General features: G+C 59.8%; 2 protein-coding genes across 5 annotated transcripts; one reads left to right on the top strand and one right to left on the bottom strand.

The window, feature by feature from the left end:
- Positions 1 to 337: 337 nt before the first annotated feature.
- Positions 338 to 15,609, bottom strand: BRF1 (BRF1 RNA polymerase III transcription initiation factor subunit). 3 transcript variants are annotated; one of them, XM_049790549.1, is made up of 18 exons: positions 15,370 to 15,609; positions 11,441 to 11,521; positions 10,465 to 10,638; positions 8,646 to 8,677; positions 8,228 to 8,300; positions 4,514 to 4,663; positions 4,052 to 4,145; positions 3,583 to 3,709; positions 3,468 to 3,507; positions 3,305 to 3,397; positions 2,733 to 2,975; positions 2,507 to 2,568; positions 2,318 to 2,399; positions 2,149 to 2,204; positions 1,671 to 1,927; positions 1,248 to 1,296; positions 882 to 1,031; positions 338 to 656 (listed from the first exon to the last, which is right to left on the bottom strand). In XM_049790549.1, the coding sequence occupies exons 1-18, from the start codon at positions 15,551 to 15,553 to the stop codon at positions 591 to 593; spliced, it is 2,013 nt and encodes a 670-aa protein (XP_049646506.1). In that variant the 5' UTR covers positions 15,554 to 15,609; the 3' UTR covers positions 338 to 590. The 3 variants fall into 3 exon arrangements, with proteins under 3 accessions (XP_049646506.1, XP_049646504.1, XP_049646505.1); XM_049790547.1 differs by having other exon boundaries at positions 851 to 1,031; positions 15,370 to 15,608; XM_049790548.1 differs by having other exon boundaries at positions 851 to 1,028; positions 15,370 to 15,607.
- Positions 5,746 to 8,027, top strand: BTBD6 (BTB domain containing 6). Of its 2 annotated transcripts, XM_049790550.1 has the most exons (4): positions 5,746 to 6,158; positions 6,369 to 6,459; positions 6,555 to 6,673; positions 6,755 to 8,027. In XM_049790550.1, exons 1-4 carry the CDS (start codon positions 5,761 to 5,763, stop codon positions 7,785 to 7,787), a joined length of 1,641 nt encoding a protein of 546 aa, XP_049646507.1. In that variant the 5' UTR covers positions 5,746 to 5,760; the 3' UTR covers positions 7,788 to 8,027. The 2 variants fall into 2 exon arrangements, with proteins under 2 accessions (XP_049646507.1, XP_049646508.1); XM_049790551.1 differs by lacking the exon at positions 5,746 to 6,158 and having other exon boundaries at positions 6,370 to 6,463.
- Positions 15,610 to 16,085: the final 476 nt, after the last annotated feature.

Here is a 16,085-nt window from a genome sequence, read left to right as displayed (position 1 = left end):
TGGCCCAGCTCTTGGAGCACCTCCTCCACTGTGTGCACGCCCCCTCCTTGGACCCAGAGGGGCCAGACAAACCTCCCCCCATAGGTGGGGCCCATCCTGCAGGAATCACTTCACAACTGGGGCTGCTCAAGTAATGGGTCTTTGTTCCACCACTGGGCCCTCAAAGCAGCTTCCACTTGAGCCAGGGTTCTGGCCAGCCCATCCTCTTCTCAGGCCCCAGAGGGAATCACTGCTGCTGGACCACCGGTGCTGTGCTGTGGCCCTGGTCCTTCAGGAAAGCCTCTGGTTGATGGGTCAGTGGAGACCAGGGCCGAGTTCCAAGCAACTCCAGCACGTCCCAGAAGGCTGCAGTCAAGTGCTCCTTCACCAGCTCCAGAGCTAGGCAATCCCAGCTGGTCCCAACTCAGACATGCCCATCTGCAGCCTATTGTGCCTTGGGCTGGACGAGCTAGTGCCAAGTCCAGTGCCCTCTGCTGGACAGCATCACCCCTGTCACTGTTCAGACGAGTCTCCAGGACACAGCCACATGGGCAGAGGAGAATCAGGGTACAAGGGAGCACCCCCTTATCTCCCAGAGTCTCTGTGAGGCATTACCAGGCCAGGCCACACTTGATGAGTTCAGTAGCCATCGTCCTCATCACCGTCACAGCCATAATCTGCAGAGCACCAGGACCCATGAGGCTGTGGCCACCACATGTAGACCTCGGGGGCTTGGGAAGCAGGGAAACCAGAAAACTGAGGAGCCAGGGGAGTGCCTGGTCTCTGGGACCTTGGGCCATGTGGACCCCCTCCATGAAGCACATGCTGCAACCAAGGACCCTTGTTCCAGAGACCCCCATCTGAGCCTCACCGTTGCCCCCAAGCATCTGCAGGGCGCTCACACAGTGTTCCCCGTCCTCCTCCTCTGGCTCCTCCTCCTCTGCATCCTCAGCAGGGTGGTAGGACACGGGCCCACTCTCCACCACCACAGCTGCTGTGGTCTGGGACAGCTCAGCTCCGAGGGTGGGGGAGTTTGGGGGACGCAGGACCTGCTGGAGAGGGGCAGGCGATGGGGGCCACACCAGCAGCCCAGTCTTGGGTTCCCTCACCGGAGAGGAGCCTGCCCTGGTCACTGCACATGGAGACCCACCCCTGCAAGTGGCTGTCCTGCACCATACCTGGGGCCAGTACCCCCACAACTTGTTCCCGGTTGTACTGCTGCCACCAGTGGGGCTCCCCTCCCCTGAGGCAGCGGCGTCCACAAGTACCTCACCCAGCGCCTTCTTTGCTGGCTGCGCAGACACCAGGGGTCTCAGCCTGGAAGAACAGAAGGGCCTCAGACAGGATCAGGTGCCCACACACTCCCACCTGCACACAACCCTTCACACAAACACCCCCACATGTACATCCTTGCACATACCTGCCTGCACACATGCCCTTCTGGGGTATTCATGGCAGGCAAGGAACGTAGGGGCAGCCACTAGCTTGAGGTTGTCTTCCCTGAGCTGGGAACCTAAGCACACCCTGGTGTGGGCGAACCCTTTGCAAGCCTGCAAGATGCTGGGAACAGTGCTCACCAGGACAAGGAGAAACCCCAGCAGAGGTTGCTCAGGGGAACTCAGCAGATGTAAGCTGCCATGTGGAAAGGGCCCCCTGCTTCTTTCACAGTATCCTAACACAGAGGAACAAACCTCTTTCCCACGCCAGAAGCTGCAGGCTCTGGCCGGCTCCTGTTCCTGTTGGCTGGCAGTTTGCGGGGTGGCCTCCTGGGCCCGGACGGCTTCTCAGTGGATGTGCCCCCCGCCACTGGGGACCCCTTGCCATCCAGGCCGCGCAGCACACTGTAGTTAATCTTGCTGGAGATCCTCTTCTGCTCCAGCATCTTCTCGATGGCCTCCCCAGCTGAGCTGGCCTGGATGGGCTCCCGACGCTTGCACGACTTCTTAGGCTGTGGGAGCAGAGGCAGACTGGATCCCCACAACTGCTCCCACAACCCAGGCGGCACCCCAAGGGGAACCCCTCAAGCCCTGCCCCTCCTTCAATGTTCTTCACACTAGCAGAGGCTCAGGGGCAAGGCCACACAAACAGGCCAGGCAAGGCCAGGCCTTGGCACAACCCCAAAGCAGAATCTGTGGCTAGGGAGTGGGTTGGGGCAGGGCAGGGCCCCACCTTGTGCTCCTTGTAGATGCCCAGTTCCTTCTCCTTGGCGATCCTGGCCTCCTTCTCTGCAAGACCAATGGCTTGCATCAGAGGCAAGGGATGGCCCTATAAGGGATGGGGACAGTGGGTGGGGCCAGGGACAGAGGCTGAGGACGGAGATAGTGGGTGGGCAGCGCACCCCTCTGCTCGCGCAGGTACTCTGCATTCTCGCGCATCCACAGCTCAGCCTTCACGCGGGCCTCGGCCTCGTTGAGGATGTACTGGGACAGAGCAGAGTCCCCAAGGGTCACCTTAGTACCATAGGGACGCGTCCCTCCTGCAGCCCCCCTCAAGCCAGGTACTGAGGTGCGGTGCAGCCCAGGTTTACCCTGTCGATCTCCAGGTCATCAATGCCGCTGAGGTCCAGCTCGCCATCTCCGGACATATCCTCTGTGCAGAATGTGATTCAGCACAGCCCAGCCCGGCCAGCCACACAGCACATGAGGGTCCCCCAGCACCCACCCTGTCACCCAGCTCAGCCATTGAGGTCCCAGGGGCCCCTCCTGTGTTGAGGTCACCCCCCCCCCCGGGGCTTTGTCCTCATGGGAACTCACTGGGGGTGCGGTTCTGGGAGGAGATGCACTCTCGGATGGAGTCAGAGATGCCCAGGCTGGCTGCTGTGGGCAGAGGCCCCAGCAGGGACTCTAGAGCGGGGCTTCCAGGTGCCTCAGAATTGCTGGGCAGCCCACAGAGCTCACGACAGAAGTCCTGGTTCAGGTGGCTGGCGGCCACCTCCAATTCCTCGTCCTCGGCGTCCTCCTCACTGAACAGGCTGCACATAGGGTCGTCGAGACAACCTAGCCCCTCCCCCCCAATACTGTCAGCAGCACCACATGCCGCCTTCACTCCATGGGGAAGGAGAGGCAATGAATCTGGATGGGGCTCTGGTTGCACAGCAAACACCACCGTGGGCTGATGCTGTCCAGACAGGGGCCTCCCAAGAGGTGGGACCAGACCACCCCACAGGGGTACCCAGCTGCAACCCTGGGGCTGAGTGGCACCAAGTCAGGTGGGGCAGGGGATCATGGGCCTGCCCAGTGTCTGAGGACAAACAGCTTCAGAGATGGGACTGACAGACTTGGGAACAGAGAGCTGCAGGGGACTACAAAGGGACACAATGACGCACCATCACCATGGAAACCGGGGTGGGGCCCTTTGGCCTTGGGCCGGCTGCTCTCTAGCTCGAGCTCGATGGCGTCCTGGTAGCTGGAGATCTCACCTGTGGGGACCACCATCAAGGAAGGCCCTGCCAGGCACTGGGTACTGGGCTCCAGGCGCTCCACACTCACCTTCTACCTCCTCTAGCCTCTTGGACAGGACCTGCTCCAACTGGATGGGGGTGGAGATGAATGAGTGGACATAGGCGCCAACCCCCACTGTCAGGCTGCCGCACCCCAGACTCACCTGCTTCACACGCAGCCGGCGCTGGCCTGCCGTGTACGAGGGGGGATCGCACTCCTCCTCCAGGTCCACCTTCATGAACTCATCCACAGTCAGCTGGCTGGTGGGGGTATCCTCAAACTCTGTGAGCCTGCACAGGGCCAAAAGGACAGGCCCACAGCTCATATCCAGGCTGGGCCTCTGTGTCCTGCAGCCATTTGGTTGGGCCTACACATAGCACAGTGTGGTGCTTTTGTGACAAGGCTAAAGGGCAGCCTGGAAAAGGCACAGCTGGAATGGCCTGTAATGCTCATGGTGGCAGCAGTGCCCCTAAGCCCACTAGGGAACTGGACATGAGAACTATGCCCCAACAGGCCTGTAGCTGAGAGATGGCAGACTGCATGGCGTCCTGCTCCTGCCCATTTGGTCCAGCCGCCAGAGAGCACCATCATCACAGCCCCAGAGAGTCCAGGCTCACAGAGCACCAACCCACCTCTTTCGCAGTGTTGACTCGCACACCTTGACCACACTGATCACCTCCTTCACCGTTCTCCGGAAGTCGTGCATCCTGGCGGCCACCAGTAGCGCTGTGGACACAGGCAGGAGGTGGGCCCCTGGCCCAGGACAGGGGGGGGTCTGCAACCGAGGGTGTTACCTGTCACTGCTAGACCCACAGAATCCACCCATTTACACAGAACCATGACAGCTGCAGGACAGGGGAGGGGACAGGGAGGGGATAAGGGGAGAGAAGGGGTAGAGAGGACAGAGGGGTGGAGACGGCATGAGGGAGGGGAGCAGATGCTAAGGGCCGGTGGCTGTGCCCCAGAAACCAAGCTCTGGTGCTGCTGTGGCAGTCAGGCTTTGCAGACACTAGCCATTTGCAGCCAGCCCTGTGGCTCTGCAGGAAGAGGCTGCAGGCGGCACAGGTCTGGGTTGAGGCTAGGCTAGGCCGTACCTGCCCCACAGAGGCCTGAGGGGCGCCGGCCCGTGTGCATCCAGTCCCGCTTCATCCGTTGCAGGAGCCTTAGTGCCGTCATGGACACCTCGTGGTTCTTGTCGCCAAACTCCAGCAGGTGAGCAAAGCGCGGGATGTACAGACAGGGATCTGTGGGACATATGGCGGTGAGCTCAGGGCCTGCCTCTGCAGGAGAGGGGGCCCCTACAAACCGCTGTCCTCTTGGTGGGCATAGGGCCTGCATGGAGAAGCCCAGCACGAAGGAGGGCCTGCAGGTGGGCGACAGGATGTTGGAGGGTCCCCAAGTCCCAGACATAGCCCATGGCAAGACAAAATATGTTGCATGACATGTGGATACCCATATCATCTCACAAAAGACAGAGTAGACCTGTAGACTGATGGGCAAAAAATCTGAAGTCAACAAAACCCACAGGGCGACAAGAAACACCAAGACTGCTTGGAGTTCCAGACCACCAGGGAGAAGTCAAAAGGGACATGGACACGGGGACTAACACCAATCCCAAAGTATAACTGCTTGGAAACCAGTGCCCAGGGCATGTCTTCCCATGAGTCCCACTGGTGACAGAGTATGAATGTATCAGAGAATAGACACCTCCAGGGCAGGATGGGGGACAAGTGGCACAGGCACAGAACATGGGACACAGACCAAAAGCACGGGACATAGGCTAGACATTGGGCATAGAATGCACACACAGAGCATGGCCACAAAGCAAGGGCTGAATCAGACGCAACCCCCTACGTAGGAGACTAACGAATTCTCCAGTAAGATCTAAACCTGTTCCAGCAGCAACCAAGGAAAAGCTGTCAGAGATGGCAGCTGTGAAAAGGAAGAGGCCAGGGAGGCTGTAGAAGGCAGATTTGGGGGAGGGGGCAGGCAGCGCTCTCCGTACCTAAGACCCCACCCCAGAAAGACCCAGGCCCCTGTCCCACGGGCGGAAATCAGGGCAACAGTGACAAAGATTTCAGTGCAGCAACCTGCGCAGGCCAAACCAGGGGGGCTGCTCCCAGGTCACCCCAACAGGTTCAGCACGCACCAGACACACACCCACACACACCCCCGGGCGCGGGGCGGGCCGCTAGGACGCGTCATGCCCGGGGCGGGGCGGGCCGGTGGGCAGGTCGAGCGCGGGGCGGGGCGGGGCGTGCTGACGCGCCGAGACTCGGGGCGGGCGGCGGGCGGCGGCCGCGGAGGGAGCCCGGCGCTGGGCGAGCGGCCGCCGCGCCCCATGCTGCTGCCCCTGGCCTGCCTGCACGGGCGGGTTGCGCAGTGCCTCGCCGCCCTCTTGGTGCTGGCACCGCCGCTCCCGAGGCCCCGGCGTGCCGCTAGGGCGCACGGGGCCCGGGTGCACGGAGAGCCGCCCTGCCGGCGCGCCGGGGCCGCCCTGCCCGCGAAGATGGCCGCGGAGTTGCTCCCCTCCGCGGGCGCCGCCACCGCCGCCACCGCCACGGACATCGCCAACAGCAACGCGGGGGCCGCGGCCACCGTCAATGCCGTGGGCAGGAAGGGCCCGCCCAGCGCCCCGCTCCCTTCCCCGCCGTCGCCCGCACCAGCGCCCCCCATGCCCGACAACAACAATCTGGAGAGCCCCAACTGGCAGTCGTTCCATCCCACCCTGCGCGAGAGGTGAGCAGGGGCCTGCCCTTCCCGGTACCCGAAGGAAGGAAGGCACAGGACTCAGGACAGGGGAGACAGGGGGCAAGACATGGTCACGGCACGGACATGCACACAGGACATGGGGTATGGTCACAGGACAGACATGCACATAGGACGGACTTGGACACAGGCTCCTGCCCGCGCCTGCATTTGCCTCAGCCACTGCCGATGCCCTTGCAGGAATGCCCTGATGTTCAACAATGAGCTCATGGCCGATGTCCACTTCGTCGTGGGACCCCTGGGCTCCACCCACAGGGTGCCAGCCCACAAGGTAGGTAAGACCAGCCCCAACAGCCGGTCCCCTGCCATACTGGGGTGCAGTGGGCGGGCCAGGCTAGGCTCAGGGGTGCTTTCGTCCCCCCACAGTATGTCTTGGCTGTTGGGAGCTCCGTCTTCTACGCCATGTTCTATGGGGACCTGGCAGAGATCAAGTCTGAGATCCACATTCCGGATGTGGAGCCGGCAGCATTTCTCATCTTGCTGAAGTGAGTGGATGCCTTGGGGGGAGAGGGGCTGGGTGTTCCCAGTCCTTGTGGGTGGCCTGAGACACATCTCTGCCCCGCCAGGTACCTGTACAGCGATGAGATTGACCTGGAAGCAGACACGGTGTTGGCCACACTCTATGCTGCCAAGAAGTACATTGTCCCTGCCCTGGCCAAGGCCTGTGTCAGCTTCCTGGAGACCAGTCTGGAGGCCAGGAATGCGTGCGTGCTGCTGTCCCAGAGCCGGCTCTTTGAGGAGCCGGAGCTGACCCAGCGTTGCTGGGAGGTGATTGATGCACAGGCTGAGATGGCACTGAGGTCTGAAGGCTTCTGTGAGATTGACTGGCAGACACTGGAGGTGATCGTGGCCCGTGAGGCTCTCAACACCAATGAGGCAGTGGTCTTTGAGGCTGTGCTGAACTGGGCAGAAGCTGAGTGCAAGCGGCAGGGCCTGCCTGTTACCCCACACAACAAGCGGCACGTGCTGGGCCCAGCCCTGTACCAGGTAAGGATTCCCACCATGACACTGGAGGAGTTTGCCAATGGCGCAGCTCAGTCAGACATCCTGACCCTGGAGGAGACCCACAACATCTTCCTGTGGTACACAGCGGCCAAGAAGCCCCCACTGGATTTCCCGCTCACCAAGCGCCGTGGCCTGGCCCCACAGCGCTGCCATCGCTTCCAGTCCTCGGCCTACCGCAGCAACCAATGGCGCTACCGTGGCCGCTGTGACAGCATCCAGTTTGCTGTGGACAGGCGAGTGTTCATTGCGGGCCTGGGCCTCTATGGGTCCAGCTCAGGCCGTGCAGAATACAGCGTGAGGATCGAGCTCAAGCGGCTGGGTGCAGTGCTGGCGCAGAACCTCACCACATTCGTGTCAGACGGGTCCAGCCGCACCTTCTCTGTGTGGTTCGAACACCCAGTACAGGTAGAGCAAGACGCCTTCTATACAGCCAGCGCCGTCCTGGATGGCAGCGAGCTCAGCTACTTTGGGCAGGAGGGCATGACTGAGGTGCAGTGTGGGAAGGTCACCTTCCAGTTCCAGTGTTCCTCTGACAGCACCAACGGTACTGGGGTGCAGGGCGGACAGATCCCCGAGCTCATTTTCTATGCCTGAGCCAAACCCACCGCCTGGGAAGCCAGTGTTTGCATGGTGGCCCAGGCTGTGGCTCCTGATCTGGGTAAAGTGGTGTAAGACAGGCCCAGATCCTCATGTCAGCCGCCTGTGTGCCATGCCCACCCCTATCCGTCCCAGGCTTACCCTGAGACCTTCCCTCCCACCAAGCAGGGGAGAGTTCCTCAGAATAGTTTGTCTATTTAAAGGGGGTTTTCATAATAAAGTTTCAGCAAACAGCCACACGTAGTAGCCTGAAGCAAGCATGAGCTGCACACACACCACAGCAAGTAGCTCTGCAGACTGCATCTCCCCCTGCTCAGTTCTCTGGGGAAAGCTCTTGGCTGCCAGGTCTGACTGCCTCTGCAGGTAGCATCTCTCCTTGGCCAGCACCTTCAGGAAGGAGCCTGACCAGTGTAGAGACCCCAGCTAGCCCCACTCACCGATGGCTGGTGCATTGATGCAAAGCTCTCTGGCTAGCAGCAGGAAGGTCTTCCCCAGCACATACACGTTCACCTGGGGGGAAACAAGCCAGCTGTGCAGAGGAACCACCATCTGCCTACTCTGCCCCCGAGGTTTCACAGGACCACCCTGAGCCCATCAAGCCAACCCCAGGCCAGGGTGGCATCCAGGAGGCCCAGAAAAGAAAAGGCCTAGAGAGGGAGGACACATGAGGCTCTAGCCAACCGAGTTCAATCCCCAGGACCCTGTACGGTCCCCTCTCTGAGCATCACTATGTGTGGCCCAAAGTAAGGGTATAGTCACACCTGAGGTCTGTGCTGTCTACCATGGGGCTCACAAACAGTAGAAGGCCCAAGGGTGCCAGGACTTGTACTCCCCACCTACTCAGGGGGTACCTACCTGGAGCAGGTCGCTGAGGTCCAGGAGCATGTCTGCAAGGTCAGGTCAAGGAGCATGCTCACCATACCTGCTTCCCCAAGGCAACCATGGGGGTGGTACAAGGGCATATGGCCCACTGCTCACAGGACCGAGCAACCAGCCCTGAGGGGCAGAGGCTCAGCAGGTGGATAAGACATGCCATGGGGAATGAGAGGACATCTTGTACTGCCACCAGGCTGCAGATGTCTGGACAGTGGTAGTGATAGGCACAACCCACATGCAACAGAACAGGGCAAGGGCTGGTGGGCATAGGGAGACTGCTGAGTGCCCATGGCTCGCCCTCTCCTCAGGTGGGGCAGCCCCTCACTCAGGGTGTGGGTGAGACTGGATGCAGCTCAGGCCTAAGGATCTATGCCAACTCTGGGGGAAATGAGTGCAAGGGAGGCCAGTGGCACTCACTCTCAAGTTCTAGAGCCTGAGGGGCTCAAGTGAAAGATAGCAGTCCCAGAATAATACACTCTGGGCCCTGGTGCCTCCACAGGAACAGACCCACAGGTGCAAGATATGCTGGCCACTCTGCTCTGCTGCTGAACCAAGGGCCAGGATGGAAGTCAAAAATGGACTCAGACAAGGGAGAATATTTGTCTTGTGAAGAGTTGAACCCCAGTTCGATCCCCAACATTCCAGAGTCCCCCAAGCCATGCTGGGAGATTCCTGAGTGCAGAGCCAGGAGTAAGCTCTGAATGCCACTGAGTATAGGGAGGGGGTAGGGAGAAGGAATGATGGAAGGTATGAGGGAGGGTGGAAGGAGGGAAGAAAAGAAAGGAACGGAGCGAAGAAAGGAGGGTGGAAGAAGAAAAGGAAGAGGAAAGGAAGGAGAAGGGAAGGGTAAGTAGAGGGAGGGAGAAAAAGGGAAGACAGAGGGAGGAAGGAAGAAGGGAGGATTGAAGGTAAAAAGCAGAAAACGAGAAGGAAAGAGGAGGAAAGGTGGGAGCATACATACACCCCTACCTCCATCCCTGGGAGCACACACCTACATCCACTATTCCCATTTGTGAGAACATTCCTGTTGTTGGCCCCACCCCCCACCCCGCCTGTCTTTGGGAGCACCAGTGGGACCACCCTCACTGTCATTCCTATTTGAAAATACATACCCTGGCCCACCAGTGAAGGCAACCCCCCATCTGTGGGAGCTCAGCGAGTCAAGGGAACACAGCAGCTGGGCCAAAGCCCAAATCTACTTGCAGCATAGAGCCCTCAAGTCTGGGTGTCATCAGCAACTGCACCACCCGTCCCCCACCCCTGCACCAGCCCTCTTCTTGTGTCCCTGGTACAGATGCATGCAGAGCACAGAGGGCCCAGAAGGCCACCCAACTGTGGGGTGATGCCACTCAACCTGCTGGGGTGCTCAGCAGCTTCCCCTATACTTCCTATACTTCCAGCATATTCATGCAGATTAACAAGGGCCTTTTTGGGGGACCGGAGAGATAGAATGAAGCTAAGGCATTTGCCTTTCACGCAGAAGGATGCTGGTTCAAATCCCGGCAACCCATATGGTCCCCCGAGCCTGCCAGGAGCGATTTCTGAGCGTAGAGCCAGGAGTAACCCCTGAGCACTGCCAGGTGTGACTCCCCCAAAAATAAAAAAAAAAAATCAAGGGCCTTTTAAACAAGACTCTGGTGTTGATGGGCTAAATCCTAAAGATAGCTGAAGTGATAGATGGGCCCCTGACTCCACACCCCAACACACAAGAGCAAAAGCCAGGAAGAGAGTGGAAGGAGGCACAAAGGCTAAGTCTGAGCCCCGGGCAGGGGACAGTGGGATGAGGGTGAGAGGATACGGGGGGTGCCTTCAGTACGGCACACCAGGTAGAGGCAGGCGGCGATGACGTGGGCCAGCTTGCGCCCACGGGTCAGGTGCTTGCTCACAGCCATCTTAAAGAAGTTGAAGGCGGTGTCCAGGCAGTGCTGGTTCAGCTGTAGCTGGTTCCCCAGGTGATGAATCTGCCGCCTCCCTAGGGCCCGAGGGAGCAGGTGATTCAGAGCTGTGTTGGCTGAGCCAGGCCCAGGGTCTAGCAAACTCGGAGCCCGCAAACGGCCCTCCGTACAACATTTTGTGGCCCTGCCCTAGAGGAATCTTTTTTGTTTTGTTTTGTTTTGTTTTAGTTGTTTGGGTCACACCCCCCAATGTTCAAGTCTTACTACTGACTTTGCACTCAAGGATCCCGACTTTGCCTCCTGCGGCCCCCAGGTAAATTGAGTCTGAGACCCCTGGTCTAGGAGCACTGCCAAAACCTGGCCCGGAAGCCTGGGGCGGAGACAGGGTACGGCAGTGATAAAGACCCAGACACTGGTCAGCCAAAACCACAGCTGCCAGGAGCCCTGTCACGAGAGCTGTGACTTGCTGAGGAATCTGGGACTGTCCTTAGGTCTAAACTACAGGCCCAACTGAGGGACCTGGCTGCCAGCCTGACCCAGGGAACCTCCAGCACACTTTCCACTCATGAAACCAGGTGGCTCCAGACCTAGAGCTGCCCACAGTGGTAGTGGGTGGGGTGGGAGGCACAGGGCCATAGCTCAGCAGAAGCTGTCAAGGCTGGGCCACGTGGTGGGGGGGGCGGGGTGGTCCTGCAGGGACAGGAGGTCTGGGTTTGACTCTGATGCCACCCATCAAGGGACCCACAGAGTCACGAGGCGATGGCACTGCTGTCTAACTGCTGCCACCGAAGCGTCTGTTCTTAGGAAATGGGGCGTCCACAGGCCTTGACCCAGGGTGGGGGGTGCAGGGACAGGGAGTGTCACAGGAACCCGTCCCACCGTTCTGCAGCGTCTGTGCTCTCGACTCCTTCCCCAGGTTCACATGGAAACCACCGCCCAAGGTCGGGGTCTTGCCGGCACCTGGAACATAAGGACATTGTCAGTCCAGTGAGGGGCAAGGGGAACAACTCTGCTACCCAATATCCACTCTCAAACCACATTCAGATGCTCTCAGACCCCAGCACTTGCCCCCCAAATCCGGGCCCCCTCCACAGGTGTGATGGCACAGCCATGGATGGTCTCTGCTGTGGCGCCCACACCTGACCTATCACAGGTGCCCTGGGTTCCTCAAGCCCCTCTTGCTACCTAAACACAGGTGCATCGAGCAGACTGGCAGTACCATGGGGTGCCCACTAGGCAAGTTGCCGGTAAGCGAGGAGGGGGTCTGGGGGGCCAGGAAGTGGAGCTTTTGGCTACAAAGTGACTATCAGGGGCCTGGGATCCTGGACAGCAGGTGGCAGGAGGTTCGGTTACTATCCCCTTCCGGAAGCCTCTGAGGTGACTCCACCCCTCTCTGTGGAAACAACAGTCAAGGGACAGAGCCCCCTGGGAGGCCGGGCCAGCAGTCAGGTCTGAGGACTGGTGGCAGCCCCAGCTGGTCTGTCACTGTCACCGGGGTTACCCCCAATTTAGTGTGCATTGGAAGCTGCCTAGAAGTGGAGGTGGCGAGGACAGGGATGAGACCCCTGTGGACTCTGTGATGGCTGCTGCTCTCAGACCTGCAGTGCCTCCTCCTGTCTCAAGGCCCCAGTCCAGTGGAAGGCAAACCACACAGCACCTGTGGAGAGCCTCCTGCCAACAGCTGACTCCCCAGGCCCAGGAGCTAATTTCCTGTGTGGTCTGTGGTCCCTGTGGTCACTCACCCACAGAAGCAGATATGAGGAGCTGACACACATGATCACACAAGCACAAATTTATATGTATCACATTATAAGGACGCACTCACAAGTGCGCACATTCACACATGACCACAGGGACACACTCATGCAGTCACATGTGCTTCCTCCACACACATGAGCTCTCAGTCGGCCTGCCTGCATCTCATCAGGACATAGAACAAATGCCTAGGCAGAGCTGAGAAAGCTGCTTTGCAGGGGTATGGGGGTCCATCCTAAATAGTGCTGTAAATCATAGGGTCTCCTAGTAAAGATGGGGGTGGCAGTGGTGGGAATAAGGCTGAAGGGATAATACATTGAGGAAGGTTCTTCCCTACACATGGCAAAAAACAGGTTGGATCCCTGGTAGCTCAGATGGTTTCCTAAGCACCTCGAGGAGTGATTCCCAAGTGCAGAGGCAGGAGTAACCTTTGAGCATCACTAGGCATTGTTCAAAAGCCAAAATTTAAAGAGTGTGGTGACCCAGCAGACCCCCAATTCCCGAGGCCTGGGAACACAGCCAGCCAGGACACTGCATCTTGGCCCAAAAAAACCTCTCAACACCTCCTCCTATAGGGGCCCACAGAGCCACAGGCTGGCCGGGACACCGAATCCTCTCCTTCCACTGGGCACAGGCTCCAGACAGAGCATGGCAGGACCACAGTGTGAGCACAGGGGGCACTGCACATTTTCATTTTTTTTTTTTTTTGGTTTTTGGGCCACACCCGTTTGACGCTCAGGGGTTACTCCTGGCTATGTGCTCAGAAATCGCCCCTGGCTTGGGGGGACCATATGGGACGCCGGGGGGATCGAACCGCGGTCCGTTCCTTGGTAGCGCTTACAAGGCAGACACCTTATCTCTAGCGCCACCTTCCCGGCCCCGGGGCACTGCACATTTTCCACCTGCACCTGTCACCCTAGCTTCAGGTGATGGCCCTGCTCTGGGAAGTGGGGCAATATCCAGAGAGCAGAGGCAACAATGGGGGCAAGCAGGTGATGCCCATAACCAGCATGTTGACCTCTGCCCAGGCTCACTGAGCTAGGCAAACACCAACTCCAAACACCTCCCCAACAGACACCTCACCAGAGTCATGAGTGACCCTGGCACAGTCAGGAACATCCTCCAAGGCACTGCCAGGTGTCCCACAGTGCCAGAGTAATAGCACAACAGGTAGGGTGTTTGCCTTGCATGCAGCTGACCCAGGTTCGATCCCCGGCATCCCATAGGGTCCTCTGAGCCTGCCAGGAGTAATTTATTTTTTTTTTTGCGCCACACCCGGTGACACTCAGGGATTACTCCTAGCTATGCACTCAGAAATTGCTCCTGGCTTGGGGGACCATATGAGATGCAGAGGGATCAAACTGCGGTCCATCCTGGGTTAATGTGTGCAAGGCAAATGCCCTACCACTTGCACCTCCAATCCGATCCCCAGGAGTGATTTCTGAGTGCAGAGCCAGGAGTAACCCCCTAAGTGCCGCCAGGTGTGGCCCAAAACCAAAGTAAAACAACAACAAAAATAAGACTATCAATTGGCCCTGAAGGCTCAGACTCACCAGAGATTCCCCAAACAACATGGAATGGACACAGATGTTTGGGGGTTTCTGAGTTGAACCCAGCTGCACCTGAAGGCTACTCCTGGCCTGTCCGTGATCAGGGGGTGCTCCTGCAGGCAAAGCCTGTGCAGCCCCTTGGATGTCTCCCAGAAGGCAAGGAACCCTCTGCTGTTCCATGAAGAGCACTGGAAGTTGTTCCTTTGCTAAGTACCAAACTAGAGGAAGGTGGACCAGGAGACTAGAGGCAACTTTGTCAGCAGTGGACATGCACTCCAACAAGACTCCGAGGCCAGTGCAGCCATATCCCCAGAGGATAAACCTAGAGTGTGAGAACCAGCCTCTCCAAAAGACCAACCCAGATGGACCAGATGCAGAGGGAAAGCACTGCCAAGACAGGGCCTTCCCACCACCACTACCCCTCCAAGGAAGAGCCCAGAGTCCCCATCACAGCTTGCAGTAACTGGCAGATGACTGGCAGATGCTTTCTGTCGAGAAAGACCAGGAATGAACAGTGTCCATTAACACTCTTCTACAGAAAATGCAAGACCATGGGGCCACAGCGATAGCACACGGCCAATCCGGGTTTGATCCCAAGCACTTCATATGGTCCCCTGAGCACTGCCAGGAATAACACCTGAGCTTTGCCAGGTGAGGCCTCAAAACGAAAACAAACAAAAAAGCAAACCTTGCAAAGCTCCTGAAACTACTCATTAATGTCAGCGGGTCATGGAGAAATCAGCCAAACCGTGTACCATAAGGGTACAAAAACAAAAACAAAAACAATGAAAAGCCACCTGGAGATGCGGGCTTGCTCCAGCTCCATATATATTACCACAGAACAGCTCAAAGGGATCTGAGGCCAGTGTCCACAGCACCTAGGGCTGCTGTTGGGAACTGCGATGGCACAGAAACTCCCGAAATGAAGCCCTCCCAGAATGGTGCTCGTGGTCTGGGAGAGTCCCCGAGGGGATGCTGGATCTTTCCAGATGCTTTAGGAGACTGTTGTGCTTCTCATCGACACCCAGGTGGACCCGTAGACACGCTTGAACTCATTCTAGAACTGGCCTGGGCGGCGAGGGCACCTACGATCAAGCCCTACACCACAAAGATTAAGCGTGAGGATGGAATGAGGAGCCCAGAGACACGGCGCTCAGCATGCATACACCTGAGCGGCCGGTGTCCAGTACCACAAGGCCGGGGCAGCACCGCCTCTTCAGGCCCTTGTGGCCTGATGCCTGCTTCTCAGGGGCCCCGGCTCCTGAGACCACCTGGCAGCCCTAGGGAAGGCAACGAGCCGAGGCCTGGGCAGCTCCGGCCCTTCAGGACGCGGACAGCGTCGGGCACCGCAGGGTCCATCCCCGACGGCCACCGCAGAGCGCCAAGCGTGCCCGGGGGCCGGCGGGGAGCGCGCGCTCGAGGCAGGTCCGGCAGTGCCCGGAGTCCGGCGGGCGGGATCGGACCGGGCGGCGACGGGGCAGCGGGTCCGAGGGCGGCACTCACCGTCGAGGGACACGAACTGGCCCACGGCCGAGGAGCCGCCGCCGCTGTTCTCCACGAACTGCACCTCGGACACGATGATGTTGTCCTCGAGCACCGAGCCGCAGCCGGTGCACACGGCGTCGCCGCGCGCGGAGTCCAACTCGATGTCGGTGCCGCCGCAGTTGCGGCACACGCGGCCCGTCATGCCGGCGGCGGTGCGGGGCGCGGCCGCCCGCCACCACGGCCCTCCCGCGCTCTCGGACCCCGCCGCCGCCGCCGCCGCCGCCGCCGCCGCTCCCGCCCCGCCCCGCCCGCCCGCCGCTTCCGCGCCGCCCGCACTCTCGCGAGGCCGCCGCGCCGACAACGCCAACGCCAACGCCGAGCCCGAGGGTTCGCAGCGGCAGATTCGCCGCGCGCCCGCGCCTCCCGTGGCGCAACGGCCGCGCCCGCGGCACCACACGCCCACGCCCGCGGCGCCACGCGGGAAGCCGAACACTCGGACCCGCCGCCTTCGGCCCGGGCAGGTGGGGACGGACACGGCCTCGGCCTCGAAACCGCGCGCCTCGCCGGAACCGTGCGGCCGCGTCTGAGGCGGGGCGGGACTTTGGCTGCGATTGGACCCGCCACTGGACGGGGCGGGGCTTCGGGGCCAATCGCGGCCTGCGATTGGGCCCTCGACGGGGCGGGGCGGGGCTTCGGGGCCAAGTGCGGCCTGCGATTGGACCCGCGACAGGGGC

Source organism: Suncus etruscus, chromosome 17 (genome assembly GCF_024139225.1).
Source record: "Suncus etruscus isolate mSunEtr1 chromosome 17, mSunEtr1.pri.cur, whole genome shotgun sequence".
Classification (NCBI taxonomy): Eukaryota; Metazoa; Chordata; class Mammalia; order Eulipotyphla; family Soricidae; genus Suncus; species Suncus etruscus.
The sequence above is the reverse complement of the archived record's forward strand: the minus strand, read 5'-3'. Positions and strand labels throughout refer to the sequence as shown.

Bases quoted from the DNA above. Each gene is read 5' to 3' on its own strand.
- BTBD6 (XM_049790550.1), top strand. From the start codon at position 5,761: ATGCTGCTGCCCCTGGCCTGCCTGCACGGGCGGGTTGCGCAGTGCCTC. The intron at 6,159-6,368 runs GTGAGCAGGGGC...ATGCCCTTGCAG, and splicing joins CATCCCACCCTGCGCGAGAG to GAATGCCCTGATGTTCAACA. The intron at 6,674-6,754 runs GTGAGTGGATGC...CTGCCCCGCCAG, and splicing joins GCATTTCTCATCTTGCTGAA to GTACCTGTACAGCGATGAGA.
- BRF1 (XM_049790547.1), bottom strand. From the start codon at position 15,553: ATGACGGGCCGCGTGTGCCGCAACTGCGGCGGCACCGACATCGAGTTG. The intron at 3,398-3,467 runs GTGAGTGTGGAG...TGGTCCCCACAG, and splicing joins GAGGCTAGAGGAGGTAGAAG to GTGAGATCTCCAGCTACCAG. The intron at 2,976-3,304 runs GTGCGTCATTGT...GGGAGGGGCTAG, and splicing joins CCCCGGTTTCCATGGTGATG to GTTGTCTCGACGACCCTATG.